At 43.1% G+C, this 18,129-nt stretch overlaps 1 protein-coding gene across 2 annotated transcripts in view; it reads left to right on the forward strand.

Moving 5' to 3' along the window:
• TAOK1 (TAO kinase 1) overlaps positions 1–18,129 on the forward strand; it is a 169,684-nt gene that overhangs the window by 141,443 nt on the left and 10,112 nt on the right. For both annotated transcript variants that reach the window (XM_073004795.1, XM_073004796.1), the window contains 3 exons: positions 256–495; positions 8,390–8,602; positions 10,154–10,336. In XM_073004795.1, coding sequence (XP_072860896.1) covers positions 256–495; positions 8,390–8,602; positions 10,154–10,336 — 636 coding nt within the window. The remainder of the gene's footprint in view (positions 1–255; positions 496–8,389; positions 8,603–10,153; positions 10,337–18,129) is intronic.

Consider the following 18,129-nt stretch of genomic DNA (forward strand, 5'->3'; position numbering starts at 1 on the left):
ATATAGATGTAATAATGTCTTAAGCTAATGGCAATAAAATAGTATGAATAAATAGTAAATGAATATGATAAGGAAATTTGTGCTACTAATTGCCCATTTAAAGAGGTAAAAGTCACAACCCTAATATTTACTATGCAATTATAATTGAATAACAGGGTTAATTACATCTGTTTACTGGTTATTCTGTTTTGTAGGATTTTTTTCTGGCATTATACAGCAGTAAATTATACCTTTGTCTTTTGTGTTATGGATTAGGAGTTAAACAAAAGACAGACGCAGAAGGACTTAGAACATGCCATGCTACTCCGGCAGCATGAATCCATGCAAGAACTGGAGTTCCGCCACCTCAACACAATTCAGAAGATGCGCTGTGAGTTGATCAGATTGCAGCATCAAACTGAGCTCACTAACCAGCTGGAATATAATAAGCGAAGAGAACGAGAACTAAGACGAAAGCATGTCATGGAAGTTCGACAACAGCCTAAGAGTTTGAAGGTATGGTTAGCCTAAGCTTTTTGACAACAGGGAAGAGAATGAAAAGGTATCCATATAAGCAGGAAAAGTCTTAAGACGAATGTCTAGTCATAAAGAAATTGACTAAGCTTCTTTTCATTTTTAGCATTTTTGGTTGATTTTAATGTTGAATGCCTGTTGCTACAGTCTTTTGCTTATGTATTTCTCATCAAAGTACAAAAAAGTGGCCAAAACTTTTAACCATGGGAAGTGCCAGTAGATAAGAATCAAGATTCTTGTTTTAAACTTACCCAAGGGCAGAGCACAGTGGCTCACGCCTGTAATCCCAACAATTCAGGAGGCTAAGGCAGGTGGATCACCTGAGGTCAGGAGTTCAAGAACAGCCTGGACAACATGGCGAAACCCTGTCTCTACTAAAAATACAAAAATTAGTTGGGTATGGTGGCACATGCCTATAGTCCCAGCTACTTAGGGGGCTGAGGCAGGAGAATCCCTTGAACCCAGGAGGCAGAGGTTGCAATGAGCCGAGAACACACCACAGCACTCCACCCTGGGTGACAGAGCAAGACCCTGTCTCAGAAAAATTTACCCAAATGTCCAAGGTCAATATTATATCCTGCGTGTCAACAAGCTAACCATTTGGCTTATCTCTGTTGTTCCAAGTAAAATTTTAGAACCATAATTTGCTGTAAATATGACTTGTACAAAATTTAGAAACATGAAAGTGCATTATAAAATAAAAAGTTTTAAGCTGCATAGCCACTAGTTAGAAAAATAATAACAAGAAAAAAGTTTTCTTCTTTATGCTTGTTGCTCCAGCCACCTGATCCATCTCTCTCAGTCAAAGTCAACTACAGTTACCAATTCTGAAATTTTTGTTTGTTTTTGAGACAGAGTCTTACTCTGTCACCCAGGCTGGAGTGCAGTGGGGCGATCTCGGCTCACTACAAGCTCCGCCTCCCGGGTTCACTGCTTTGTCCTGCCTTAGCCTCCGTGTAGCTGGGACTGCAGGCACCCGCCACCATGCCCAGCTAATTTTTTGTATTTTTAGTAGAGACGGGGTTTCACCATGTTAGCCAGGATGGTCTCAATCTCCTGACCTCGTGATCCGCCTGCCTCAGCCTCCCAAAGTGCTGGGATTACAGGCGTGAGCCACCACGGCCGGCCCATGTGAATCTTAATATACAAAACCACCCACTATATAGTCTGTCATCGATGATAAGCACCTTAGTTGCCCTGTACATATCTGTACATTTTAAACTTGTTTATATTCAGTAAGGTCCAGTTTCCACAGTATTTCCTATTTAAAGCTTCCCCTGTTCTCCTGCCCAGCCATTTTTATAAGCTATTTGATATTTAAACTATAAAATGGTTCTTGGTTTTACTCTGAGTAACTGTGCTGGAGTACAGTGAAATTCATTCACAGAGGTAGTCTGTGTGAAAATCTAGAAACTACAACACACTCAATGGTATTCCCAATGCCCACCCAACTCCATTCAAACAAGCTGTCCTGAACAAAATATAGAAACGATGTTAAGATGCTTTATTGTTTTCATGTGAATGTGAGTAAAATTTCACCTTGCTATGTCTTCAAAATAGGTAAGTTTTATTTACAGAGTGGTTATGTTGACTACTAACATAACCTTCCTTAGTTAATGCTTAAAAAACTGGAATTGTAATGATATTTTAGATTTATTTTGTTTTTGCAGTAAGGAGATACATAATCATTTAGCTACAGAAAGACAATCTCCCATGAAAAGATTTTTAAACTAACATGTCAGCAAAGTCAATTGTGATTTTAAAGCCAACAGCACCGAGGAATAAACCAAACTGAAAGTCGTACTGTAAATCTGATATGACTGACTGCATTTCCCTGGGGCTTGGGTAATGGATAGTTGTTTGACATTTAACCATTTCTTTCTATTTCCTGTCATTAGAACTTTTCCGTTTTAAAGCTTATAAACAGTAATCTGATTCTCTCAGGTAGTATATTAAAAGTGAGGAGAAAATAAAGCTTCATTAATCATAGTCAGACTTTAAATAAAATGCCTTTCTGATTACAAGTGAGCTCAAGGTTTCCTGTTAGGGAAGAAAAATCACCCTTTTCCTCATGTTTATGTGCATATATTTACTTAGTCAACTGGAGCATTTTAACCCCAAATCATCACATTTCTATTTACTTAAGTAATCGTTGCCTTTTCCAGTTTTCTCCTTAAGTAGTGGAGTCAGAATTTAGAATATAGCATCAACTGTGTTTGATGGAGGAGAGGAGATTGCAGTTGGAACATTTTATTTATGTTGATTAGGATCTGTCGGGGTGGGGTGCTGTTTTCTGTGGAAAGGGTCGGGTGAAAATCTGCTGCCTACTCTGCTGTTTCTTCAGCTTTCATCCAGATGATGCTTTGTCAGCACTAAATGAGTAGAAATAACTGAAACTTGCATTCATCTCGCGTTCATTTGAGTCACACATTGAGGGATATAGTTTATTCTTAGTATAAGCATTAATTTTACTCTTGTTAAAGAAAAATTTTTCAAGGAGTTATTTTTTCTCATTAGGCAGGGATGTGGAATGATTACAGTATTCCTGGCACAATGTTTTTTTGTTTTTGTTTTTTTGGGTTTTTTGAGATGGAGTTTCACTCTTGTCGCCTAGGCTGGAGTGTAGTGGCGTGATCTTGGCTCACTGCAACCTCCACCTCCCAGGATGAAGTGATTCTCATGCTTCAGCCTCCCAAGTAGCTGGGATTACAGGCGCCTGCCACCATGCCCTCGTGTTTTTAGTAGAGATGGGTTTCACCACGTTGGCCCTGCTGGTCTCAAACTTCTGACCTCAGGTGATCCACCCGCCTCAGCTTTCCAAACTGCTAGGATTACCACACCCAGCCCAGCACAGTGCTTTAAAAATAAAAAGTTTTGGCTAGGCGCAGTCACTCACACCTGTAATCCCAGCACTTTGGAAGGCTGAGGCAGGGGATCACCAGGTCAACAGACCATCCTGGCCAACATGGTGAAACCTCGTCTGTACTAAAAATACAAAAATTAGCCCGGCACGGTGGCGCGTGCCTGTAGTCCCAGCTACTTGAGAGGTTGAGGCAGGAGATTCGCTTGAACCTGGTAGGTGGAGGGTCAGTGAGCCAAGATCGTGCCACTGCACTCTAGCCTGGTGACAGAGCGAGACTCCATCTCAAAAAATAAAAATAATGTCCAGGTGCGGTGACTCATACCTGTAATCCCAGTACTTTGGGAGGCTGAGGTCGGGAGTTTGAGACCAGTCTGACCAACATGGAAAAACCCCATCTCTACTAAAAATACAAAAGTAGCCAGGCGTGGTGGCACATGCTTGCTGTCCCAGCTACTCGGGAGGCTGAGGCAGGAGAATCGCTTGAACCTGGAAGGCGGAGGATGGTGGAGGTTATGGTGAGCCGAGATTCCGCCATTGCACTCCAGCCTGGGCAACAAGGGCAAAACTCCATCTCAACAAATAAATAAATAAATAAAAATAAAACCTTTTAAAAGAATGGATGCTATTTTACTGAGGCAGAAGATACTATCTAAATTTCATTGTTCCATTTCTGTCTAGAAGCACTTGGAATAACTTCGTTAACCATGAATGGTTGTTTTTGTTTGTTTTCACTCTGTCACCCAGGCTGGAGGGCAGTGGCGCAGTCTTGGCTCACTGCAACCTCTGCCTGCCAACTTCAAGTGATTCTCCTGCCTCAGCCTCCCGAGTAGCTGTGATTACAGGCATGCCCCACCACACCCGGCTGATTTTTGTATATTTAGTAGAGAAGGGATTTCGCCATGTTGACCAGACTGGTCTTGAATGCCTGACCTCAAGTGATCCACCCGCCTCAGCCTCCCAGACTCTTGGGATTACAGGCATGATCCACCACACCCGGCCTAAGAATGATATCCGGCCTAAGAATGATATTTTAAAATGGTGCCACTCAGCCTGAGCAACATACTGAGACCCTGTCTCTAGAAAAAATTACCAGCCTGGGGGAGCATAGGGAGATCTCATCTCTAAAAATAAAGCCAGGCACAGTGGCTCATGCCTGTAATCCCAGCACTTTGGGAGGCTGAGGCGGGCAGATCACGAGGTCAGGAGATCAAGACCATCTGGCTAACGGGGCAAAACCCCATCTCTACTAAAAATAAAAAATTTAGCTGGGCGTGGTGGTGTACACCTGTAGTCCCAGCTACGCAGGAGGCTGAGGCAGGAAAATCACTTGAACCAGGTAGTCAGAGGTTGCAGTGAGCTGAGGTCATGCCACTGCACTCCATCCTGGTGACAGAGCAAGACTCTGTGTCAGGAAAAAAAAAAAAAGAGACTGAGCATGATGACATGCCTGTGGTGGTCCCAGCTACTCAGAAGGCTGAGAGGCAAGAGGATCACTTGAACCCCAGGAGGCTGAGGCTATGGTGAGCCATGATCATGTCACTGCACTCCAACCTGGACGACAGAGTGAGTGAGACCCTGTCTCAAAAAAAGAAAAGAAAAAAAGATTAAAAAGCCAAACATGGTGATGGCTCACACCTGTAATCCCAGCTACTTGGGAAGCTGAGGTAGGAGGATTGCTTGAACCTGGGAGGTCAGGGATGCAGTGAGCCATGATTGTGCCACTGTACTCCAGACCCTGGAGGACAGAGTTGAGACTCTGTCTCAAAAATAAAAGCAGCCGGGCGCGGTGGCTCAAGCCTGTAATCCCAGCACTTTGGGAGGCCGAGACGGGCGGATCACGAGGTCAGGAGATCGAGACCATCCTGGCTAACACGGTGAAACCCCGTCTCTACTAAAAATACAAAAAACTAGCCGGGCGAGGTGGCGGGCGCCTGTAGTCCCAGCTACTCGGGAGGCTGAGGCAGGAGAATGGCGTCAACCCGGGAGGCGGAGCTTGCAGTGAGCTGAGATCCGGCCACTGCGCTCCAGCCCGGGCTACAGAGCAAGACTCCGTCTCAAAAAATAAATAAATAAATAAATAAATAAATAAAAGCAGTGCTACTAAGTGTCTCTACTAAAACTCTTAGCTAAACTAAGAGTTTCTCTTACTAGCTAGACATTTCTTGACCCCTCACAAAATAAAGACATATTACTAGGATCTAGTGCCTCAGATGGTGAAAAATACAGAAAGGTATATTTAATGTTGTAGTATTGAGGGGAGTACTTCTTAGATAAGTGTGTAAATTTGGTCACATATCCATTTGTTGCATGATGAATCAGCCAATCAATACCTGGCGGTATTTATATTAAGGTAAAAAAACAATTTCAACTATAGGTTCTGCCTCAGTGCAGTAAATCAATGTGTTGTCACTTGTAGGATCAACTGGTACACTTTGCAGAAACAGATCTCATCTTACTAAAACTTTTTAAAACCTGAGTTCGTAGAATACCCAACCTGCTGATTAACCAAACACTAAAGCCAAAGATCTTCTGTCTCTAAACTTAAATATTTTCATCTTAGAAATGTTTATATACTGTAGTTCATGTCTGTTACCCCAAGAAGAGGGTTGTCTCCTCCGTTAGCACGTGAGTTTTGTTTAACCTTTGAAAGATTAGTTTTGTTATGGTTTTTTTTGTGTATGTGTTTGAAACAGAGTCTCTCTCTGTTGCCCAGGCTGGAGTGCAGTGGTGCAATCTTAGCTCTCTGTAGCCTCCACCTCCCGGGTTCAAGCAATTCTCATACCTCAGCCTCTTGAATAGTTGGGATTACAGGCATGTGCCACCACGCCGAACTAATTTTTGTATTTTTAGTAGAGACAGGGTTTCACCATGTTGGCCAGGCTGGTCTCAAACTCCTGACCTCAAATGATCTGGCCACCTCAGCCTCCCAAAGTGCTGAGGTTACAAGCGTGAGCCACCACGCCTGGCCAAGATTAGTTGACTGACGTTTAAGTTTTTGCTTGTGTTAAAGAGTAAACCATTGCTAAGTATATCTCTACCTAGTTTATTATCTTAAGGAAAAGACCATTGTAATAACAGTATTAATAATTCCGAATAGAGATTTCCAAGTTAGCCTCACATTTGGTACATAAACTGTATAGTTGAAGTTGAGAGTGTCATTAAAAGAAATTGGGGGCAAGGCACAGTGGCTCATGCCTGTAATCCCAGCACTTTGGGAGGCCAAGTTGGGTGGATTGCCTGAGGTCAGGAGTTCAAGACAAGCCTGGCTGACATAGTGAAACCTGGTCTCTACTAAAAATACAAAAATTGGCTGGGCGTGGTGGCACAAGCCTGTAATGCCCGCTGCTCGGGAGGCTGAGGCAGGAAAATCGAATGAACTCAGGAAATGGAGTCTGCAGTGAGCTGAGATCGCACCACTGCACTACAGCCTGAGCAACAGAATGAGACTCCGTCTAAAAAAAAAAAAAGAACAGAAAAGAACAAAAAGAAATTGCAGCAAAGTGTTTTTAAAACAAACAGAATAAATGTGCTTTATTTTCTGTCTCTAGATCTGATAAGATATTGTCTCACCAATAAAGTGCTTTTATATCTTTTTTTTCTTTCTTTTTTTTTTTTTTAAGAAACCAGTGTCTCACTCTTGTTCAGCCTAGAGTCCAATGATGCAGTCATAGTTCACTGCAGCCTTGAATTCCTGGGCTCAAGTGATACTTCTGCCTCAGCCTCCCTAGTAGCTAGGACTACAGGTGCGCATCACCATGCCTGGCTAATTTTTAATATTGCTTTGTAGAAATGGGGTCTCACTGTGTTGCTCAGGCTAGTCTGAAACTCCTGGCCTATAAACAATCCTGCCTTGGCCTTCCAAAAGTATTGGGATTACAGGTGTGAGCCACCATAATTGTATTATGCTTAATTCATAAGAAAAAATTTAATTTTCTAAGCCACGCACAGTGGCTCATGCCTATAATTACTGTACTTTTAGAGGCTGAGGTGGGAAGATCGCTTGAGGCCAGGAGTTTGGAACCAGCCTGTGCAACGTAGGGAAACTTCATTCCTACCAAAAAAAAAAAATTAGCCAGGAGCTGGGTATGGTGGCTCATGCCAGTAATCCCAGCACTTTAGGAGGCCAAGGCAGGTGGATTGCTTGAGCCCAGGAATTTGAGACCAGCCTAGGCAACATGGTGAAACCCTGTCTCTACAAAAAATACAAAAATTGGCCAAGTGTGGTGGTTCACGCCTGTAATTCCAGCATTTAGGAAGCCAAGGCAGGCAGATCACTTGAAGTCAAGAGTTCGAGACCAGCCAGGCCAACATGGTGAAACCCTGTCTCTACTAAAAATACAAAAATTAGCTGGGCGTGGCGGCACATGCCTGTGATCCCAGCTACTCGGGAGGCTGAGACAGAAGAATCGCTTGAACTCAGGAGGCAGTGGTTGCAGTGAGCCAAGATTGCGCCATTGGACTCCAGCCTGGGCGACAGAGCAAGACTCAAAAAAAAAAGCCGAACGTGGGTGTGGCACACACCTGTGGTCCCGGCTACTCAGGAGGCTGAGGTGGAAGGATTGCTTGAGCATAGCAGGTTGAGGCTACAGTGAGCTGTGATTGTACCACCGCATTCCTGCCTGGGTGACAGAGTGAGGCTCCATCTCAAAAAAAAAAAGAAAAAATGTAATTTTCTGTCATGAATATGCATAATAATCAAAGCTAATTTTAGTATCTACTCAGGTCACTAACTTTATTAGTGAAACAACAGATACTGTTACAAGTCCTATCATAAATGGTGTTCTTTATGCCCTAATGTTTTAAATGAAGTTTTTTGTCGTAAAACTGCATAAATTTCAGTCAGCGGTTTGGCCAAATAGCCAAGTGCAAAAAGTATCTGCAACTTTATGATCTGACCTGTTTGGTTTTCCTCTCATTTTTTCCTAATAGTCTTTATTTTCATGTATGTAAGCATACCATATACCAAATACCTTGTGTTACAACTTACATAAATCTTTTTTTTTTTCCCCCCAGTCTAAAGAACTCCAAATAAAAAAGCAGTTTCAGGATACCTGCAAAATTCAAACCAGACAATACAAAGCATTAAGAAATCACCTGCTGGAGACTACACCAAAGAGTGAGCACAAAGCTGTTCTGAAACGGCTGAAGGAGGAACAGACCCGGAAATTAGCTATCTTGGCTGAGCAATATGATCACAGCATTAACGAAATGCTCTCCACACAAGCCGTGAGTTTGCTTTTTTTGGGCAAAACAAATTTAGTGCCCCTTTTCTTCCACTACTTGAATGAAATCACAGCAATGAAAGTACTAGTTGAAAATGATAGCTCTCCTGCAGCTTGGGAAATGTGGTGATGGTTCATTTTCTTCCTATTCTCAACATTGCTTGAAAATGTCATGATGCATGAGGTATGTCATGATGCATCAATTTTCATTGATACATTTAGACATGAGGTTCTAAATAGGCTCCCTGCCAGCACAGATCCCAACACCTTATTGAGATTGGCATAGCAGCTTTGGGAAGCAGTGAGCAAAAGGTATTATTATAATGGGAATAAAAATGGTTGTGTTTGAGTACAAATACAAATTTTTTTTTTTTTTTTTTTTTTTTTTTTTTTTTTTTTTTTTTGAGATGGAATTTCACCCTGTTGCCCAGGCTGGATTGCAGTGATGCGATCTCAGCTCACTGCAACCTCTGCCTCCCGGGTTCAAGCGATTCTCCTTCCTTGGCCTCCCGAGTAGCTGGGATTATAGGCGCAAAATATTTTCCATATAAGAGCTTTGTAAACTTTTTTTTAAAGGGCCAGATAAGGCTGGGCACAGCGGTTCACGCCTGTAATCCCAGCACTTCAGGAGGCCTAGGCGGATGAATCACCTGAGGTCAAGAATTGGAGAGCAGCCTGCCCAACATGGTGAAACCCCGTCTCTACTAAAAATACAAAAATTAGCCAGGCGCGGTGGTGGGCGCCCATAATCCCAGCGACTCAGGAGGCTGAGGCGGGAGAATCACCTGAACCCGGGGGGGCAGAGGTTGCAGTGAGCCAAGATTGCGCCGTTGCACTCCAGACTGGGCAATTAAATGAGACTCTGTCTAAAAAACAAAAAACAAAAAAAGGCGGGGGGGTGGCCAGAGCTAACACGGTGAAACCCCGTCTCTACTAAAAAATACAAAAAACTAGCCGGGCGAGGTGGCGGGTACCTGTAGTCCCAGCTACTCGGGAGGCTGAGGCAGGAGAATGGCGTAAAAACCCGGGAGGCGGAGCTTGCAGTGAGCTGAGATCCGGCCACTGCACTCCAGCCTGGGCGATACAGCGAGACTCCGTCTCAAAAAAAAAAAAAAAAAAAAAAAAGACTTTTTAGACAGGAGGCAAAACTAAGGCTATTATGTGGGTACTTACATGACCGCTTAAGATGTAACCCTTTCAAAATGAAACATCATTCTTAACTCATGGGCTGTAAAAGACAAAAAACAGGCACCTTCCCATACTTTGCTTGTAGACTATGGTTTGCTGGTCTTTGTTCTATAGTTATTTCCACTACAGAGGAAGAGATTCAGAGATCTAAAGAGATTCTAGGTTTTTCTTAAGAAAAATGTGGTTATTCAGGCATCCTCCAAATAGCTTATGATAGCTTTATCTTCATAATACTATTGTTAGTTATTCTGCCTTTCTTTTTCAGAGATGTTTACTCCAAGATAAAAGACAGAATCCATAGGTCATGCATTGATAGCTAACAGTAGGATATATCTGTTTCGTTTTTTTTTTTTCCTCTCTCTCTCAGCTGCGTTTGGATGAAGCACAGGAAGCAGAATGCCAGGTTTTGAAGATGCAGCTGCAGCAGGAACTGGAGCTGCTGAATGCATATCAGAGCAAAATCAAGATGCAAGCTGAGGCACAACATGATCGAGAGCTTCGGGAGCTTGAACAGAGGGTCTCCCTCCGGAGGGCACTCTTAGAACAAAAGGTATAAGTAATAGAAGGGAAAATCATTGTTTTCAAATTAGCTTTTGTCAAAAGCGTTTTGTAAATATATTTTCATGTTGGCAGGGGTCACATTAGATTTCTTTCACAAAACCACATTTCCTGAATTCTGGTTATGGCAGCAGTTTTTTCTTTAAAATTACTGATTCACTGATGAACCTTATCATTAATGAGCTCCAGAAATCAAGGGAATATAATTAAGTAGTAATTACTAGAGAAAAGATATGGGTGTGTAAAGACAGTCAGTTGAATTTGAGAGTAGCAGCTATGAATCCATGTTCCTCACTTCTGTGTTCCTAGCTTGCTCTACCTAAGGAGGTTGGAGAAAGACTTAAATAGTGAAGAAAGAGAGCTGCATTAATTGCCTGAGAGAGCCAGGGACAAAGGATCAGGAATATATACTTTACTCATATATCCTTGGCCTGGAGCTATACAGATTGGTAGAGGATTACTGAGGGATAGAAGGTAAAATCAGTTCCACACAGGTGAAAAGTCAGGCTGAAAAAATGTTGTTTCTAGATGCACATCTTTACTTTTTCTGAATTATTCTTGTCAGATATATTAGAAAATAGAACTAGAATCCCCAAATTTCCATCCTTTGGGATACTAAGGTATGTGTGTGTGTATTAGGGAAAAGGGTGATGGACAAAAGGTTTTGAAAGGTAAAGAGAAGAAAGGCATTTGTTGCAAGAAGTGGAGGTTAGGCTGGGCTTAGGCCTCCCAGCACTTTGGAAGCCAAGGCGGGAAGATGGTCTGAGCCTAGGAGTTCGAGACCAGCCTGGGCAACACAGGGAGACCCTATCTCTACAAAAATTTTTAAAAAGTAGCTGAGTGTGGTGGCTCGCTCCTGTGGTCCCAGCTACTTGGGAGGTTGAGGCGGGAAGATGGATTGAGCCTAAAAGGTTGAGGCTGCAGTAAGCTATGGCTGCACCACTGCACTCTAGCCTGGGCAACAGGGCAAGATCCTGTCTCAAAATAAATGAATAAATAAAACAGTGGTCGATTATCAATTGTATCCAGGATTCAGAGATACATTCCAGAACTCTTGAGTCTTAAATTCCCAACAACTGATGTAGTCTTAGGTCCGTTGGTCATTGCATTTAATACTTACCTAATGATCTTCCTAAAGTTGTCATTGTTTCTGGACCATAGGCCTGTAGATTTTTCCTCTATTTCCTATAGTTCTTGTGCTAAAAATAGAATGCCTTATTAAAGTAAAAAATATATTTTAAACCAGGTGTTGTGGCTCATGCCTATAATCCCAGCACTTGGGAGGCGGAGGCAAGCAGATCGCTTGAGCTCAGGAATTCAAGACCAGCCTGGGCAATATGGCAAAACCCTGCCTCTACAAAAAATACAAAAATTGGCCAAGTGTGGTGGCACACTCCTATAGTCCCAGCTACTAGGGAGATTTAGGTGAGAGGATCGCTTGAGTCCGGGAGTTAGAGGCTGCAGTGAGCTGAGATCATGCCACTGCACTCCAGCCTGGGTTACAAAGCGATACCCTGTCTCAAAAAAAAAAAAAAAAAAAAAAAAAAAATCTTAAAAATATCACCTCAATAAGATATAAGATATTACTATTTCTCTAGCAGAGCTGTCTTTATTACTGGCTTGAGAGGTATTTGCATCTAAATATTAACTCAATTTTATTTCTTACTCAAGATGAGAAAGCTAAGGCCAGGCACAGTGGCTCATGCCTGTAATCCCAGCACTTTGGGAGGCCGAGGGGGGCAGATCGCCTGTGGTCAGGAGTTCAAGACCAGCCTGGCCAACATAATGAAACACTATCTCTACTGAAAATACAAAAATTAACCGGGTGTGGTGTCAGGCGCCTGTAATCCCAGCTACTCCAGAGGCTGAGGCAGGAGAATCCCTTGAATCTGGGAGGCAGAGGTTGCAGTGAGCCAAGATGACGCCACTGCACTCCAGCCTGGGTGACAGAGCTAGACTCCGTCTCAAAAAATAAGATGAGAGGCCAGGCACAGTGGCTCACGCCTGTAATCCCAGCACTTTGAGAGGCCAAGGCGGGCAGATCACGAGGTCAGGAGATCAAAACCATCCTGGCTAACATGGTGAAACCCTGTGTCTACTAAAAATACAAAAAAAATTAGCCAGGCGTAGTGGCGGGCACCTGTAAGTCCCAGCTGCTCGGGAGGCTGAGGCAGGAGAATGGCGTGAACCGGGGAGGCGGAGCTTGTAGTGAGCCGAGATAGCACCACTGCACTCCAGCCTGGGCGACAGAGTGAGACTCTGTCTCAAAAAAAATAAATAAAAATTAGATGAGAAAGATAGAAACATAAATTTTGAAAAATATCGTTTGTTCCATGTGCAAATTTCCTAAATCTGTCTCATTCCAAAATTTTTTTTTTTTTTTTTTTTTTGAGACGGAGTCTCGTTCTGTCACCCAGACTGGCGTGCATTGGCATGATCTCCGCTCACTGCAAGCTCCAACCAGGCTTGAGTGCAGTAGCCGGATCTCCGCTCACTGCAAGCTCCGCCTCCCGGGTTTACGCCATTCTCCTGCCTCAGCCTCCCGAGTACCTGGGACTACAGGCGCCCGCCACCACACCCAGCTGCTTTTTTTGTATTTTCAGTAGAGACGGGTTTTCACCGTGTTAGTCAGGATGGTTTCGATTCCCTGACCTCGTGACCCACCTGTCTCGACCTCCCAAAGTGCTAGGATTACAGGCGTGAGCCACAGCGCCCGGTGGTCTCATTCAAACTTTTATATTTAAAATTTAAAGTTTTCTTTTAGGCTTCAGTATTATCACTAAATGAAAAACTCCCTATGGTATTTCAAGAATGGTGTTACAAGAGAAATATCGGCACTATTAAAGTGTGATTGTAATTTTAGCTCCACCTGGTGGTTAAGAGTTAAACAGCATTAATTAGCATCTTAGTCTTATTTAATATCCTAACCAAAAACTGCATGTTAATACAAAGCCATTACAATGCAGGCATAAAATCAGTACTCATTGACTCATTGGTGAAGGTACAGTAACACTTTTATACAGTGCTAATACATCTTGGAAAGCAATTTGGAGTTGCGTGTATGTATACTTATTTGGTTTTTTTGTTTGTTTGTTTCAGCAGTCTCACTCTATTGCCCAGGCTGGAGTCCAGTGGTACAATCTCAGCTCACTGCATTCTCTGTTTCCCATGCTCAAGCAGTCCTCCCACCTCAGCCTCACAACTACAGGCATGCACCACCATGACCACTGATTTTTTTTTTTTTTTTTTGGAGGAGGCAAGGGTAGAAATGGGGTTTCTCCATGTTGCTCAGGCTGGTCTCGAACTCCTAGGCTCAAGCAATCTGCCCACCTCGGCCTCCCAAAGTGCTAGGATTGCAGGCCTGAGCCACTGCGCCTGGCCTGGAGTTGTACATTTAGCCTTGTAAATGTTAAGTGTTTAAAACTTTGAGGAAGGCCGGGCGCGGTGGCTCAAGCCTGTAATCCCAGCACTTTGGGAGGCCGAGACGGGCGGATCACGAGGTCAGGAGATCAAGACCATCCTGGCTAACCCGGTGAAACCCCGTCTCTACTAAAAAATACAAAAATCTAGCCGGGCGAGGTGGCGGGCGCCTGTAGTCCCAGCTACTCGGGAGGCTGAGGCAGGAGAATGGCGTGAACCCGGGAGGCGGAGCTTGCAGTGAGCTGAGATCCGGCCACTGCACTCCAGCCTGGGCGACAGAGCGAAACTCCACCTCAAAAAAAAAAAAAAAAAAAAAAGCTTCGAGGAAAAGAAATCCAAATTACAGAAAAAACACTGCATAAGTGTTAATTATAACAACTTTATAATAGTTTAAAACAACCTATTTAAAATAGAGATATGGCTGGGCGCGGTGGCTCATGCCTGTAATCCCTGCACTTTGGGAGGCTGAGGCAGGTGGATCACAAGATCAGAAGTTCAAGACCAGCCTGGCCAAAATGGTGAAACCCCATCTCTACTAAAAATACAAAAATTACCTGGTCATGGTGGTGTGTGCCTATAATCCCAGCTACTCAGGAGGCTGAGGCAGGGGAATCGCTTGAACCTGGGAGGCAGAGGTTTCAGTAAGCTGAGATCACACCACTGCACTCCAGCCTGGCAACAGAGCAAGACTCCGTCTGAAAAAAAAAAAGTAAATATGGCCAAGCCAACAATAAAATCTTACTCAGCCATTTAAATGATGTCTGCATAAACAGTACTAATAAGGAAAAATGTTTGTGATGTGTTTAACAAAATTTTAAAAGACAAATCCTACTTGAAGTAATGTTAGTAGTGGCTATGTTAATGTGATAGGTTGATTTTTTTTCTGTTTCTTTTTTAAATATGGTTTTATTCATTTCATAATGGAAAAATGCATACAATTAGTATTTAAAAGAGTAAAAGAACAAAGGATGGTACATCTATAGTGCTTCAAGATGTTACTTGGTTTTTATGGCTAATATTTTACCTTTCAAGCGAAGTATGTGACTACAAGGCAGGCTGGGGTCAATTAGCAATCACTAAGACCCTGTACCCTCTCTACAAAAACTTTGTAAAATCCTAGAAGCTGTAATTTGTGCACTTTATGCTTGCCAGTTGTACATACAGATGAGGAGATATCTGAAAATAAATAGAAATGGAACTGGAGTGAATGTTAGTTGATTCTAGGTGAAAAATCATTCTGTTTGAAGATTGTTGTAAGTCTCCAAGTGAACCAAAAATTGTTCATTTAGGTTGAGACACAAACAAAATGAGCCTCACATGTACATGAAGTCTTGTTTCAATATTTGTCATCCTTCATTTACATTAAATTTTTAGATAACACAACTATAAATGTTAAATTATATGTGAAATATATAGATATGAAAAGTAGTAGTATTTCCAGAGTATAAATGACTTTGTTTTATCATCTCATTTACTTTTCTCTCAAGATTTCTCTTAGTATTAACATCATGGTTAGTAATGTTTTTAAGTAAGAATTAAAATTTGGGGGTAGGTGCAGTGGCTTATGCTGTAATCCTAGCACTTTGGAAGGCCAAGGGGGGCGGATCACTTGGTGCTCAGGAGTTTAAGACCAGCCTTGGCAACATGGCGAAACCCCACCTCTACAGAAAAAAAAAAATACAAAAATTAGTTGGGTGTAGTGGTGTGCACCTGTCAGCTCCTTTGGAGGCTGGGGTGTGGAGGATTGCTTGAACCTTTGAGGTAGAGGTTGCAGTGAGCCAAGATTGCACCACTGCACTCCAGCCTGGGCGACAGACCAGACCCTGTCTCAAAAAACAACAAACAAACATATTTTTGCGTAGGAAACAAATAAAAAATTGCAGAAGAGGCCGGATCACTTGACATCAGGGGTTTGAGAGCAGCCTGGGCAACATGGTGAAACTTCTCTACCAAAAATACAGAAAATTAGCCGGGGGTGGTGGTGCATGCCTGTTTTTTTTTGTTTTGTTTTGTTTTGTTTTTTGTTTTTTTGAGACAGAGTTTCACTCTTGTTGCCCAGACTGGAGTGCAATGGCATTATCTTAGCTCACTGCAACCTCCGGCTCCCGGGTTCAAGCGATTCTCCTGCTTCAGCCTCCCGAGTAGCTGGGATTACAGGCATGCGCCACCACGCCCGTCTAATCGTGTATTTTTACTAGAGATGGGGTTTCTCCATGTTGGTCAGGCTGGTCTCGAACTCCCGACCTCAGGTGATCTGCCCACCTCAGCCTCCCAAAGTGCTGGGATTACAGGTGTGAGCCACCACGCCCAGCCAATTTTTGTATTTTTAGTAGAAATACCCAGTTACTCAGGAGGGTAAGGTGAGAGGATTGCCTGAGCCTGGGAGGTGGAGGTTGCAGCGAGCCAAGATCGCGCCACTGCACTCCAGCCGGGCTGACAGAGCAAGACCCTGTCTCAAAAAAAAGCAAAAATTGCAGTAGAATGTGGCAAGATATAATAACATTTCATAAGGTACAGCATAAATACAAAAGTATAGGAGTGATTTACTCTATAGGGGAGGGAAAGTGGGGCAAAGAAATCTCAGGGAGATGGAATAAAGAGTGCTTTCTGAAGGAAGAATAGGTTAAGCAGGAACACAAGGAATGTGTAAAGGCGTGGAGAAATGATAAAATAAGAAATGTTTGCGAGAAATTACAAACAGGCCAGGATAGACTGGAGTAAGAAGAGTTTGAAAATTGTTATTCTAAAACATGTTATTAAAAAGGCATTAGAGAGGCATTTTATATGAAGGTTGAAGGAGGACTTAAACATGGATCATTCTTCTCAGGGAAAGATACCAAATGTCTGTATGTCTGTACCATCTTCTTTGAGACTCATCTGCTCCACTTTTCCTCCCCTATAGAGCAAAAAAAAGTTCGATACTTTTTTTTTTTTTTTTTTTTTTTTTTGAGACTAAGTCTCACTCTGTTCCCCAGGCTGGAGTGCAGTAGCCCAATCTTGGCTCACTGCAACCTTCGCCTCCCAGTTTCAAGTGATTATCCTGCCTCAGCCTCCTGAGTAGATGGGATTACAGGCACCTGTCACCACTCTCAGCTAATTTTGGTTTTTGTTTTTGGGTTTTGTTTTGTTTCTTGACACGGAGTTTCACTCTTGTTGCCCACTCTTGAATGCAATGACGCTATCTCGGCTCACCGCAACCTCCGCCTCCCAGGTTCAAGCAATTCTGCTTCAGCCTCCCGAGTAGCTGGGATTACACACATGTGCCACCATGCCCATCTAATCGTGTATTTTTACTAGAGATGGGGTTTCTCCATGTTGGTCAGGCCGGTCTCGAACTCCCAACCTCAAGTGATCTGGCCACCCCAGCCTCCCAAAGTGCTTGGATTACAGGCATGAACCACCGCACCTGGCCAATTTGTGTATTTTTAGTAGAGACGAGGTTTCGCCATCTTGGCCAGGCTGGTCTCACCTCCTGACCTGAAGTGATCCACCTGCCTCGGCCTCCCAAAATGTTGAGATTACAGACATGAGCCACCGTGCCCGGCCTCGATACATTTTTTTATTTCTGTAGTATCCTTACAAATACCTTAACCCATTCTATTGCAGTTTTTTATTTGTATTTGCTTCCCATGAAAAAATTTTTATTCAGTTTGTTTGTTTGTTTGTTTGTTTTGAGATGGAGTCTTACTGTGTTGCCCAGGCTGGAGTGCAGTGGTGTGATCTCTGCTCACTGCAACCTCTGCCTACCAGGTTCAAGTGATACTTCTGCCTCAGCCTCCCAAGTAGCAGGGATTACAGACGTGTGCCACCACGCCCAGCTAATTTTTATAGTTTTAGTAGAGATGGGGTTCCACCATGTTGGCCAGGCTGGTCTCTAACTTCTGACCTCAAGTGATCTACCCGCCTCAGCCTCCCAAAGTGCTGAGATTACAGGCGTGATCCACCACACCTGACCCAGATAGGACTTTTGACTTTAACGGAATCATAATTCCACTGTGATATCTAACAGAATTCATAATAATTTTTAAAAACCTGTCTAAATTTCCCCTATTATCGCAAATCCCCAATCCCAGCACTTTGGGAGGCTGAAGTGGGAGGATCATCTGAGGTCAGCAGTTCAAGATGAGCCTTGCCAACATGGTGAAACCCCGTCTCTACTAAAAATACAAAAATTAGCTGGATGTGGTGGTGCATGCCTGTAATCCCAGCTACTCGGGAGGCTGAGGCTAGAGAATCGCTTGAACCCAGGATGCAGAGGTTGCAGTGAGCTGAGACAGTGACATTCCACTCCAGCCTGGGCAACAGAGCAAGACTCCGTCTTGGAAAAAAAAACCAAAACTTGATTTTACACATTTAAAAAATATA

The sequence above is a fragment of the Chlorocebus sabaeus genome, chromosome 16, assembly GCF_047675955.1.
Source record: "Chlorocebus sabaeus isolate Y175 chromosome 16, mChlSab1.0.hap1, whole genome shotgun sequence".
Lineage (NCBI taxonomy): Eukaryota > Metazoa > Chordata > Mammalia > Primates > Cercopithecidae > Chlorocebus > Chlorocebus sabaeus.